General features: G+C 59.2%; 1 protein-coding gene across 1 annotated transcript; it reads right to left on the bottom strand.

The window, feature by feature from the left end:
* Positions 1–1,418: 1,418 nt before the first annotated feature.
* On the bottom strand, positions 1,419–12,981 carry TFCP2 (transcription factor CP2). Its single transcript, XM_082299196.1, has 15 exons — positions 12,128–12,981; positions 10,623–10,774; positions 9,958–10,034; positions 9,647–9,752; positions 9,476–9,582; positions 8,804–8,956; positions 7,744–7,854; positions 7,243–7,331; positions 6,304–6,352; positions 5,842–5,935; positions 4,655–4,745; positions 3,836–3,942; positions 2,733–2,875; positions 1,687–1,738; positions 1,419–1,583 (listed from the first exon to the last, which is right to left on the bottom strand). Exons 1-15 carry the CDS (start codon positions 12,247–12,249, stop codon positions 1,546–1,548), a joined length of 1,491 nt encoding a protein of 496 aa, XP_082155322.1. The 5' UTR covers positions 12,250–12,981; the 3' UTR covers positions 1,419–1,545.
* Positions 12,982–13,364: the final 383 nt, after the last annotated feature.

The raw sequence follows: 13,364 nt of genomic DNA, 5'->3' as shown, positions 1-13,364 counted from the left end.
GATGAGTGGAAGGTGTGGAATGAGGAATGACGTGGATGGTGTGGAGTAAGGCATGGGGAATGGACCGGTGGTGGCAAGGACAGGGTTAATTTCTGCAGCAGCTGTGAGGGGCACGGCCAGGACCCTGAGGTCATTCTGTACCGGCCAGGACCTCACGGTCACTCTGTACCTGCCAGGACCCCGAGGTCATTCTGTACCTGCCAGGACCCCGTGGTCATTCTGTACTGGCCAGGACCCTGTGGTCATTCTGTACCTGCCAGGACCCCGTGGTCATTCCGTACCTGCCAGGACCCTCCGATCATTCGGTACCAGCCAGGACCCCGAGGTCATTCCACACCGTTTGTTATCAGTGTTGCTGTTTCCAGTAATTGCTCTTTTCACGCCTGGGTCAGGGCGTGGCTCGGAGTCTGGGGGGAAGCACCGAACTGGGGACCACGACTCGGAGTTATTGATTAACGAAATTAAAGGATCAGAGCCCCTCCGTGCCCCCCAGCCTCGCCTTTTCCAGGGGAAATCCCGGGGCGCTCCTGCTCCTCCTGAACCACCATCAGCCTCGGGATCCTCCGGCTCTGACACCCCCTGGGCATGGGGGATTTGGGGTGGATTTGGGTATTTTGGGGTAATTTGTGGATGATTTTGAGGTAATTTTCGGTGGTGACTTGGGGTAATTTGGGGGAAGATTCAGGGATGTTTCAGGGTGATTTTGAGGCCATCTTGAGGTGGTTTGGCAGATTTTTGGAGGTGATTTTGAGGTAGTTTGGGGGTGATTTGGGGGATTACTTGGGGGTGGTTTTGAGTGATTTTTGGATGGTCTTGGGGATGATTTTGGGGTGATTTTGGAGGTGTTACTGCAGTCCTGGAGAAGCTGACCCCCTGCACTGGCCAGACTGTCATGACTGTCACCTGAGCCAGTACCTGCCTCACCTGGATCCCACCCCAGCTTTATTTAACTCAAATCCTTGGTTTATATTGTCTTTTTTCCCCAATTTTTTGCCCAAAATGCCTGATGGGCTGAGGAGCATCCAAGTCTGGGGGGATCTGGGGATCGACCTCCCACACCTGGCCACCTGCCCGGAGCCCCTTCAATCACTTCACATATTCAGCAGAAATAGCGAAATCTTTGCTTTTCTCCCCAAAACACGCAGCAATGTCCCCTCACCACCCCCCCCCTCCCCCAAGTTATTCCTTTATCCTCCAATTTTCCATAATTAAATCTGGAATTCTTGATGAGCTTATGAGATCACTTCGCACCTGCACACACCTGGAGGCAGCACCTTTCCCAGGTGGGTGAACACCTGGTGCCTCAGAGCTCCAGCAACGGAGCATCCTGTCCATCCCAGGAGTCACCTGTGGGAAGGGCAGCCAGGTAACCACACCTGGGGGCTCTCCGGGGGGGTTTCCAGGTGTTCCCTGCGAGGAGGGCGGCCAGGTAACAACACCTGGGGGTTCCCGATCTCTCTGCTCGTGTCCTCGTGCTGGGAGTGGAGGGTCTCCAGGTGTGCTGAGAGGCTGCAGGTGCTCCTCACCTGTCCCTCACCTGGCCCCCTATTTCAGGATGATGTGGTAGCTGTCGTTGGTTTCGGCTGCAAAGGAAGCCAAGGTCACCCCGCAGCAGGTGAGGGAAGGTGGGGCGGGGCCATCGGACACAGGTGCGGCCCAAACACAGAGCCCCAGGTACTCACGCACCTTTCATGGTGTCCAGGACGAAGCAGGATTCATCCTGGAAGTTCTGGATCATCTGGAAAAACCCAAAACAACACCAATTTAGGGGGTTTTCGGGGAAGGGTTTGGGTTCCAAAGGGCTGGAGGTGCCCAGGTGGGAGCTCAGGTGGGCGCTTTGGAAGCACCAGCCAGAAATACTTCATTCCTTCCTCGGGCCCTTGTCTCGGGGTGATTTTCAGATGATTCTCCATTCCCTGATCGTCTGCTTCATGCCCAGAAATGGCTGCTGGAGCTTTGAGAGGGACCTGGAGGATTTTAACCCACGTGGGTTTCACTCAAAGCCTCCCTCTCTGGCACGTGACGTCCCATCCTCGCTTTCACTGCCTTGGTTTTCGCTAGCTTGAAGCAAGAAGTTTTCTATTTTCTCCCTTCCCCCAGCCTGGAGGCTGTACCAGGAATCCTTTAGGTGACTTTTGTTTATTTTGGGTTTTTTTCTTGAGCTGTTTTTGGCTTGCTTTTCAGTCCAGGGAGCCGGCGGGGGCCGCTCCGAGAGCTCGGAGAAGCTGAACCAACAGGAGGAAGGACACCAAAACCCAGCAGCTTCTGCTGCGAGGAGGAGACCAAGGCCAGAGGATCACCAGGCTCCCGTCTGCTTTTGCCCGAGCTGCTGCGTGCACTCCCTTCTCCCCCTCCCTGAGCCAAAGCGGGGCCAGCCCCCGCCCTCGCCTCCCGGCCACACCCCCAGGTGGGGCTGGGCTGTAAGGTGCAATATTTCTTTCTGTGCCTTGCAGGTATCTTGCTTTGGTAATGAACTGTTTTACCTTTTTTTGTCACTTTCACCCACTGGTATTCCTTCATCTCATTGGCAGAGAAAGGGAATTGCTGACGTCCTTTCTCTTTAGAGAAAACACTTTTTGCAGAGTGTTTTTCTCCCAGAATTTGTCTCCAAACAGAGAGAGCCCCTCCCAAAACCTGCCCAGGTGATCCCTGGTGATGCCGTTCTCCAGGTGAACCTCCCAGGGGATCCTGCCCACCCTCCCAGCTGTGCCCGTGGGGCAGGCGGGCGTTACCTCGTCGCTGACCAGGACGTGGATCCCGGTGGGTCCCTGTTTGTAGATCTGCTGGATCTGCTGGGCGGGCACGCGGAAAAGCTGCGCCAACTTCTCCGTCAGCTCGGCCGCCGTCAGCTCCTCCAGGTAAATGGCGTGGTACACTGCAGGGCACAGCACGGCCTCACACCTGCCCAGGTGTGCCCCCCGTGCCCCCCGTGCCCCCCGTGCCCGGGCTCAGCTGTGCCCCCGAACGGGGACCCGCCCGTCCCCGTGTCCTGCCTGCGATTGACACACCCGGCCCCAAAATCCTTCTGGCACCACCTGGGCAGCACCACCTGGCCTGTTCCAGGTGGGTTTTATTCCCAGCAGGATGGGAACAGCCCCTCCCCAGCCCCCCCTGGATTCTCACAGGTGTTCCCAATTCTGGCTCGGCACAGGTGAGATGCCAACACCTGTGTGGTGGCACCGAGGGAAATCCGCCGGGATCGGGGCAAAGAATGGGGGGAAGGGGGTCATTTTCTGACACTTTAACCTGACCCCAGGTGTACAGAGGGCCCAGGTGAGCTCTGTGCTCACAGGTGAGGCCACAGGTCAAGGCACAGGTGGGGACACAGGTGAGGGTACAGCTGATCTCAGGAGGGGATGAGGGATGGGGCCAGCGGGTGCTGAGCACCTGTGGGCAGGTGCTCTGCTGGGAAGAGCTGCCAGCACAGCCCAGATTCCCGATCCCCCCAGGTGTGACCCCACATTCCCAATCCCCCCCAGGTGTGATCCCAGATTCCCAATCCCCCCCAGGTGTGATCCCTGCTCCCCCAGGTGTGACCCCACATTCCCAATCCCCCCCAGGTGTGATCCCAGATTCCCAATCCCCCCCAGGTGTGATCCCTGCTCCCCCAGGTGTGACCCCACATTCCCAATCCCCCCCAGGTGTGACCCCACATTCCCAATCCCCCCCAGGTGTGATCCCAGATTCCCAATCCCCCCCAGGTGTGATCCCTGCTCCCCCAGGTGTGACCCCACATTCCCAATCCCCCCCAGGTGTGACCCCACATTCCCAATCCCCCCCAGGTGTGACCCCACATTCCCAATCCTCCCCAGGTGTGATCCCTGCTCCCCCTCACCAAAGAAGGTGCCGGCGCTGCCGTCGCCGTCCTCGTGCTCGTGCTGGGGGTCCCTGACCTGCTGCGACTCCTGGCACACGTAGATGGTCAGGCGGGGCCGCACCATCCTGCGACAGGTGAGGGTCACCTGCGGTTCCCTCCCTTCCCAGCCCCTTTCCCTGCCGGGGGTCCTCAGCAGGAGCTGGACGAGCTCATCCCGCAGGAAAACCCTTGTGGCTGTCCCCACCTGGCTGATCCCAAGGTGTCCCCTGGGGGACAGGTGACCCTGGCTCAGCATTCCCTGGTGCCATGGGGGCAGGAATGCACACCTGCAATGCTCCTGGGATGCCCTCCCCTGTCCCGTGGCAGGTATCTGGGATGATGCTTCCCAGACATCCCCACCTGGACACCTTGTCCCTCTCAGCCTTCCCAAACGCTCCAGGTGTGTTAAACCCCTGCCTTTTAGGGAAAGGTGTAAGAAACATCCTCTTTTTGGGAACTTCCCAGGCAAGTAACTCCACCTGGGTGGGTCACAGGTGGAGACAGCTCCTGGATCAATTGCTGGCTTGTGGCTCCACTCCTGGACTCTCAAAGTGAAATAATTCCTAATTCCTCTCTCCTGCCTGGACTGCCTTCCTCAAAGTGCCTCTAAATTCCTGACTCGGGTGGGAAAAGGCTGGGCCAGGTGAGTCCCAGCCCCACAGGTGGGTCCCACAGATGGGCCCCAGTCCCACAGGTGAGCCCCAGCCCCACAGATGGGTCCCACAGGTGAGTCCCACAGATGGGTCCCAGTCCCACAGATGGGTCCCAGTCCCACAGGTGAGCCCCAGCCCCCCGTACCTGCCCTTGAGGGCATTGAAGAGCCGGATGCCGTCGGCGGGGCCGCAGATCTGGATCACGTCCTCCCGCGTCAGCTTCAGCAGATCTGCTCCTGGGAAACCCCCAAAGGGCCAAATTCACCTCGAATTCGCCCCAAATTCTCCTCTGTTTGCCCAGGATTGGTATTTTTCACCTGTTTTTCCTCAAAATCAGCCTTTTGCAGCTTTTCTTTCCCCCAGATTATCTATTTTTGGCTTTGTTTTCCCCAAAGCAGCATTTTTCCCACTTTTTTTCCTAAAATCAGCATTTTTCACCTTTGTTTTCCCATAAATCCTTATTTTCCAGCTCAGTTTTCCCAAAAATCATCACTTTTCTCCCTTTTTCTCCCCACATCACCATTTTTCAGTTTCATTTTCCCCCAAATCAGCATTTTTCAGTGCGATTTCCCCCAAATTCAACATCTTCCACCTGTTTTCCCCCACGCCAGCATTTTTCAGCTTGGTTATCCCAAACCTTGCACGTTCCATCCTTGTTTTCCCCCAGATCAGCAATTTTTCGCTTATTTTCCCCCAACTTGGTATTTTTCAGCTCAGTCTTCCCCAAAATTGCCATTTTCCAAGTTTGCTTTATCCAAAATCAGCATTTTTCACCTCCGTTTTCCACAAAAATCAGCTTTTCACTTTCATTTTGCCCATAACTGGCATTTTCCATCTTGGTTTTCCCCAAAATCTGCATTTTTCACCTTTCGCTCCCCCCCCCCAAATTGCCATTTTTCAGCTTCATGTTCCTTAAAATCAGCACTTTCCAACCCATTTTTGCCTGAATTCAAAATTTTCTACCTCTGTCTCCCCCAAAATTAGCACTTTAAATTTGTTTTCCCCTAAATTGCCATTTTCAGCTATTTTTCCCTCCCAAATCAGCTTTTTTTCAGCTTTCTCCCCCCACAAATCCCCATTTTTCAGCTTCATTGTCTCCACATCATCCATTTCCATGGATCCATTTTTCAGCTCCATTTTGCCCCAAAATCAGCCCTTCTCGTGTTACCTGTGCCAGGTGAGCCGGGGGAGGCGGTGCCAAGTGAGCCGTTAGATTGGGTTATAAAAACAGGGATTTGGGGAAATCTCACCTCGCCCAGGTGAGGGGTGCAGGTGACCTGGCCCAGGTGAGGGGAGGAGGTGACCTGGCCCAGGTGAGGGAGCAGAACTCACCTGAGAAGTTCCTGAAGAGCCGTGAGAAGGTGGAGAAGCGGTTCCGGTGCAGCCACTGCTGCGCCTCCTGCGGGGTCCAGGTGGGCAGCAGCGTCTGGGGGGGACACGGGGGGACACAGGTGCTGCCAGGTGACCTGGGTGACCAGGTGAGGCGCACCAGGTGTTTGCACTCGGGCAGGGGCACAGGTGAGCTCAGGGGGGGCCAGGGCAGGTGTGGATTGAAGCCCTGAGCAGCTGGGATGAGGTGATGGCCTCAGAGGTGACCTGGAGGAGTTTCCTCTGAGGTGAGCTCAGGTGAGCTCAGGTGAGCTCGGGGAGGGCCGGCGCAGGTGTGGATCCCCCCCGGGTGGGGACAGAAGGGCCGTGGCCTCCCAGGTGTTTCCAGGTGACCCCAAGTGTCCCCCTGTGGAACCTCCCCCCCCCCCCAGGTGTACCTGGGCAGGTACCAGGGCAGGTACTTACGTCAGCCAGGGGCGCGGGGGGGTCGGGCTGGTGGCTCGGGGACCCACTGCTGGGGACAGAGGGACACGGTCACTGCGATACTGGGGACACTGGGAGCACTGGGACATGGCGACATTGCAACTGGACACTGGGATGGCTGGACACTGGGATTACTTTAATGGGGATATTGGGATCACTGGGATGCTGCGGTCACTGGGATGATACTGGTGATACTGTCACTGGGATACTGGGGTCATTGTCCCGGGGATACAGGGGTCACTGGCATGGCACTGGGGTCACTGGGACAGCACTGGGATGGCACTGGCATGACACTGGGACGGCACTGGCATCACTGGGATGGCACTGGGATGGCACAGGGGTCATTGGGATGGCACTGGGATGGCACTGGCATCACTGGGATGACACTGGTGTCACTGGGATGGCACTGGAATGGCACAGGGGTCATTGGGATGGCACTGGGATGACACTGGTGGCACTGGGATGGCACTGGAATGGCACTGGGGTCATTGGGATGGCACTGGGACCACTGGGATGGCACTGGGGTCACTGGGATGGTACTGGGATGGCACTGCGATGGCACTGGGATGACACTGGTGTCACTGGGATGGCACTGGAATGGCACTGGCACCACTGGGATGGCACTGAGGTCACTGGGATGGCACTGGGATGACACTGGGATGACACTGGCATCACTGGGATGGCAGTGGGATGGCACTGGGGTCACTGGGATGACACTGGGACAGCACTGGCATTACTGGGACGGCACTGGGATGGCACTGGGATGACACTGGTGTCACTGGGACGGCAGTGGAATGGCACTGAGGTCACTGGGATGGCACTGGGATGACACTGGCATCACTGGGATGGCACTGGGGTCACTGGGATGGCACTGGGGTCTGCCCCCCGTCCCAGCACTCCCAGTATCCCGTCCCCACTCACCCGTCCCCGATGGAGAAGCTGCTGTGGGAGCTGTTGAAGCCGGGGGATGGCGCACTGGGGACGTAGGTGACCTCGGGCCAGGGCGAGCACTGCAGACAGGCCAGGTGAGCACAGGTGTGCCAGGACTGCACCTGCACTGCACACACCTGCACACACCCACCTGGGACTGCACACACCTGCACACACACACCTGCACTGCACACACCTGCACACACATGCACACACCTGCACTGCACACACCTGCACACACCTGCACTGCACACACCTGCACACACATGCACACCTGCACACACCTGCACACACCTGCACACACATGCACACCTGCACACACCTGCACACACCTGCCCGGCTCAGGTCAGTGATGTCCCCAGAGCCCTTTCTCAGGTACAAAAGCACCTTCTCTGCCCCCAGTTTTGCCTGGCAGGTAGGAACACCTTGGGTGAAGCTTTCCCGGCAGCACAGCCCTGCTCCCTGCCGGCCAGGTGAGCCAGGTGAGCTCACCTCGGTGAGGATGGTGGTCTCGTAGGAGGGCTGGTACTTCTCCTTCTCGTGGGGCGTTCGCTTCTCCATCTTCTCCCGATCCGTCTTCTGCTTCCGGTCGGCTCCTTTGGGCTGGAAAAGGGACAGGCCAGGACAGGTGTGTGGGAAACACACAGGTGACACAGGTGACACAGGTGACTCAGCCTTCTTGGTGCTTTACAGAGGGAAAAGGAGTCGTTCTGGGAGAAGCTTGTCCTGAGGGCCTCTGTAGGGACAGGGGTGTGACCACCAGAGTACACCTGTAACTCCCTGAGTACACCTGTAACCACTGCACACACCTGTAACCCCCTGAGTACACCTGTAACCACATGAATAAACCTGTAACCCCCCGAGTACACCTGTAACCCCCCAGTACACCTGTAACCCCCCGAGTACACCTGTAACCCCCCGAGGACACCTGTTACCACTCTGCACACACCTGTAACCCCGAGTACACCTGTAACCCCCAATACACCTGAGCTGTGTCTTCTGCACCTGCATCACCCAGGTAGGAGGTGGGATTCTGGGGGGACAAAGTGCACCTGGACACGAGGTCTCAGGGGTGGCCTTGACTTTGCCACACCTTGAACACCTGGGCCCCTCTTCTACCCAAAACCGGGGGGATTTCACTCAAACCCCAGGGGAAGCACAGGTGTGGAACCTCCACAGGTATTCAGGTGTTCCCCTTGGCAGATCCCTGAAGAAATTCTCTTAAAATTTGGCTGCACCCGCACTCACAGGTGAAGGAATTTGGCCCAGGTGGACATGGGGAGGGCAGGGCAGGACCCCAAACCCCACTGACCCCTCGAGGTGGACAGGTGGGTGAACAGGTGAGAGAAGAGGAGCCAAGGTGAGATTTTTGGGGATGTCGCAGGTGGGATGGAGCCACAGGCACCCTGAGGTGTGACCAGAGTGGGAACGACCCCTGCCCCTCCCAGCACCAGGTTGGGGCCACTCCTAAAGGTGGGAGGTTCCAGAGGCACCAGCAGCCCCCAGGGCAAACTGGGACAGCCTCCCAGGTGAGCCCAGGTGGGAGGGGTACCTTGAACACCTTGATCTGGCAGCTGGCGGAGTGCAGGTGCTCCGTGTACTCGCCGCTCTCGTTCTCCCTGAAGGTGTCGATCTGCACGCGGAAGGGAACCCCCTTCTCGCCGCCGTGCTTGCGCAGCGTGAACTCCGTGCTGATGCAGTGCACCTGGGGACAGGTGTGCTGCCCTGGGAACGCTGCTGCCAGCTGGGGCAGCACGTGGCATCCACGGGGCAGCACCCGGGATCACCTGGCCCTCACCTGGATGTGGGACAGAGCCCACCTGGCCCCCACCTGGATGTGAGGCACTGCCCACCTGTCCTTTACCTGGATGTGGGATCTGCCCACCTGGCCCTCACCTGGATGTGAGGCACTGCCCACCTGTCCCTCACCTGGATGTGAGGCACTGCCCACCTGTCCCTCACCTGGATGTGAGGCAATGCCCACCTGTCCCTCACCTGGATGTGAGGCACTGCCCACCTGTCCTTTACCTGGATGTGAGGCACTGCCCACCTGTCCCTCACCTGGATGTGAGGCAATGCCCACCTGTCCCTCACCTGGATGTGAGGCACTGCCCACCTGTCCTTTACCTGGATGTGAGGCACTGCCCACCTGTCCTTTACCTGGATGTGAGGCACTGCCCCCCGTCCCTCACCTGGATGTGGGACACCGCCCCCCATCCCTCACCTGGATGAAGACCGACGTCCTCTTGGCCGGATCCCACAGAAATTCCACGGTGTTGAGCTGCGTCGGGTTTGCGCGGGGGTCGATGATCCCCACAGACATCGGGATATCTGTGGGGGGAACAGGTGAGGCCCACCTGGGACCCCCCACCCGCCCCAGCCAGGTGAGACTCACCTATGTCCAGGATCCTGTCCCCAGGTCTGTTCCACCTCCAGCCCTCCAGCTGCTGGTGCTCCGTGTACTGCAACCGCCGGTCATGGAAAACCACCCGGAAGATGCTCTGGGGAAGGGGGAAACATCACCTGGAGCTGCCCTGGCACACCTGGCCAGGTGTGCGGCCCTTCCCTGTGCCAAAAAGGGGCAAAGGAAACCCCCTTCCCCCCCAAACCAGGTACATCTCCCACCCCCACCCTGCTGCAGGGCCCTGGAGAGCGCCCGGCTGGGACGGGCACACCTGGCCAGGGGTACCTGTGCTCTCTGCCCACCTTGACCAGTTTCCCGTTGATCTCGGGCAGCTCCCCGAGCTTCCTGTTGTCCAACATCCGGATCTCGTAGGATTGACCTGGGGGCAGGAGGGCACCTGAGGGTTTTCTGTCACCTGTACCTGTCACCTGAGCTCCTCGTTCATCCGGGGTCCCACCAACCCCAAGATTCCAGTTCTACCTGAAAGCAGCAGGTACAGCCTGAAGCTGTAACCCCTGTCCCGCACTGACACACCTGTACAGGTACACCTTGAATACACCTGTAACCATCTTACACACACCTGTACAGATACACCTTACACACACCTGTACAGGTACACCTTGAACACACCTGTACCCCCCTGCACACACCTGTAACCACCTTACACACACCTGTATGGATACACCTTACACACACCTGTACAGGTACACCTTGAACACACCCGTACAGATACACCTTACACACACCTGTCACCTGAGCCCACACTTTAACCTGGTGAAATCCCCCAGGTGACTCAAGCTCCACCTGGCCAGAGCACAGCCAGGTGAAGGCAGCGCCGCTTCACTTCCCACTTCCCACCAGGAACAACGCAGAAATGGGGAATTTCCCCCTGGAAACTTCCACAGGCGGAATCTTCCTGCTCGGGGCGGTTCCCGGAGGTACCTGTGCAGGACAGGTGTGGCCTCACCTTGGTTGAGGTAGGTGAGGGTCTCGTCGTGCAGCTTGACCGCGGGGGAGGTGGCAGCGCACAGCACGTACTGGAAGGGCAGCAGCTTGTCCTGGTTCTCCGGCGGCAAACTGGACTCCTCCTGCTTGAAGATGGGCAGAGCCAGGACGTCGCTGCGGACACGGGGACAGAGTCACCTGAGACAGGTGAGGTGGGGGCCGGGCCGCGGGGTCAGGGACTCCTTCACTCCAACCTGGGCCTCGTTACCTGGGGGAAAAGCCCCGCCCCCACCTGGCTCTGCCTCTGGACCCTGCCCCAGACTGAGCCCAGGACTCCAGGGGTGCCCTGCACACCTGCCCCAGGTGCCACCCACTCCCCTGCACACCTGCCCCAGGTGCCACCCACTCCCCTGCACCCTGCACACCTGTGCCCAGGTGCCACCTGCTCACCTGAGATACACCTGTGCCCATCTGAATACACCCGTAAGCACCTGGGGCACACCTGAGCCCACCTGGGCACACCTGTGAGCATCTTGCACACAGCTCTGTCCCAACTCCTAACCCTGACTCCGACCACTACAATGACCCCAATTCCAACCGTAACCACTCCTGCTCCTTCCCGAATCCATCCACAGCTCCAGGCCAACTGCATCCCAAATCCATCCCAAATCCATCCCAACTGCATCCCGAATCCATCCTGAATCCATCCCGAATCCATCCCAGCTGCATCCCGAATCCATCCCAACTGCATCCCAAATCCATCCCAACTGCATCCCGAATCCATCCTGAATCCATCCCAAATCCATCCCAACTGCATCCCGAATCCATCCTGAATCCATCCTGAATCCATCCCAAATCCATCCTGAATCCATCCCAAATCCATCCCGAATCCATCCCAAATCCATCCCAACGGCATCCCGAATCCATCCCAACTGCATCCCAAATCCATCCCAACTGCATCTCAAATCCATCCCAAATCCATCCCGAATCCATCCCAGCGGCATCCCGAATCCATCCCAGCTCCATGCACTACTTCAGCCATAATTCCACTGTAACTCTACCCCTACTCCATCCCAACTCCACCTCCAAGCCTGCTCTTCCTTGCTCCAACCCCAACTCCACCCCAACGCCCCCGTTTCCCTCCCAATCCGCCCCCGTGCCCCTCTCCGTGCCCCAACTTTGGCACATTTCGGGGTTCCCCACACCCCTGCCATCCCCTGCCATTCTGGGATCCCCCACAGATTTTGGGATCCCCCCCGGAGATTCTGGGGACCTCAGGAGATTTTGGGTTCCTCCCTGGGGATCTGAGATCCCCCATGAATATTCTGGGGACCCCCGGAGGTTGTGGGGTTTCCCCTGGAGATTCTGGGGTCCCCTCCCGCTGCAGGTACCGGTGCTGAGGTCCCGCCCAACGCCTTCAACCTCCAGCTCACTTCAGGGTTCCCCGCTCCCCGCACAGCCCCTGCCAAGCCCCGGGGCTCTCCGGGATGTTTTGGGGTGCCCGGGATGTTTTGGGGTCCCTGGTACCTCATGCTGTAGGCGCCGGCGCCGAGCTCCTGCCCGATCCCCGACAGGCTGGCGTCGAAATCCTGCACCAGCCCCGACTCGATCACCTCGTCCGCCAGCGGCAGCTTCAGCGCCCACGCCATGGCCCCGAGGGCACCCCAAAAACGGCGGTTGGGTCACCCCCAAAAACGGGGAGAGGGCAGGGTCACCCCCAAGAAAACGCGGTTGTTGTGGTCACGCCAAAACCAGGGGGCCTTGGGGACACCCCAAAAGGGGGGGTTCAGGGGCTACTCAAAGATGGGGGCGTCCTGGGGACACGCCAAAAGCGGGGGGTGGGGTCACCCCCAAACACGGGATGGCTTCAAAAAGGGGTCTGTAGAGGTCCCCCTAAAACCAGGGGGCTTTGGGGGCACCTCAAGTGTGAGGGGGCCTCGGGGTCACCCCAAAACCAGGGTCTTCAGTGTCACCCCAAAAATGGGGCTACTCAGAGTCACCCCCAACCCAGGGGCTCCTCGGGGGCACCCCAACGCCTCCCCCTGTTCTCTGGGGGTACCAAAGCCCCGCAGCCCTCTTGGGGACCCTCTCCTGAGGTGCCTAATTTGGGGACACCCAAAAACCCGCTACCACAGGGGAATGAACCCCAAAACCCAGCGACACCCCCGAGGCTGCACCCCCGCCCTTGAAGCCCCTCAAAGGGAACGCCTTGGGGGGACCCCCAAACTCCTGAGAGGCGGCACCCCCGGGGGTCCCGAGCTCTACGAACCACCCCCCACGGGCTGCACCTGCAGGGACCCCCCAAATCCTGCACTCCCCTCCAAGGGCTGCACCCGCAGGGACCCCCCAAATCCTGCACTCCCTCCAAGGGCTGCACCCGCAGGGACCCCCCAAAATCCTGCACTCCACTCGAGGGCTGCACCCGCAGGGACCCCCCAAAATCCTGCACTCCACTCGAGGGCTGCACCCGCAGGGACCCCCCAAAATCCTGCACTCCCCTCCAAGGGCTGCACCCGCAGGGACCCCCCAAAATCCCGCACTCCCTCCAAGGGCTGCACCCGCAGGGACCCCCCAAAATCCCGCACTCCCCTCCAAGGGCTGCACCCGCAGGGACCCCCCAAATCCCGCACTCCCCTCTAAGGGCTGCACACACAGGGACCCCCCAAATCCTGCACCGCCCTAGGCGCTGCCCCTCGCAGGGACCCCCCAGTCCGGGCTGCGACCCCCCAATCCTGGCTGGAACCCCCCAGTCCGGGCTGGGACC

This window comes from Coloeus monedula (assembly GCF_965178545.1).
Source record: "Coloeus monedula genome assembly, chromosome: 30".
Lineage (NCBI taxonomy): Eukaryota > Metazoa > Chordata > Aves > Passeriformes > Corvidae > Coloeus > Coloeus monedula.
The sequence above is the reverse complement of the archived record's forward strand: the minus strand, read 5'-3'. Positions and strand labels throughout refer to the sequence as shown.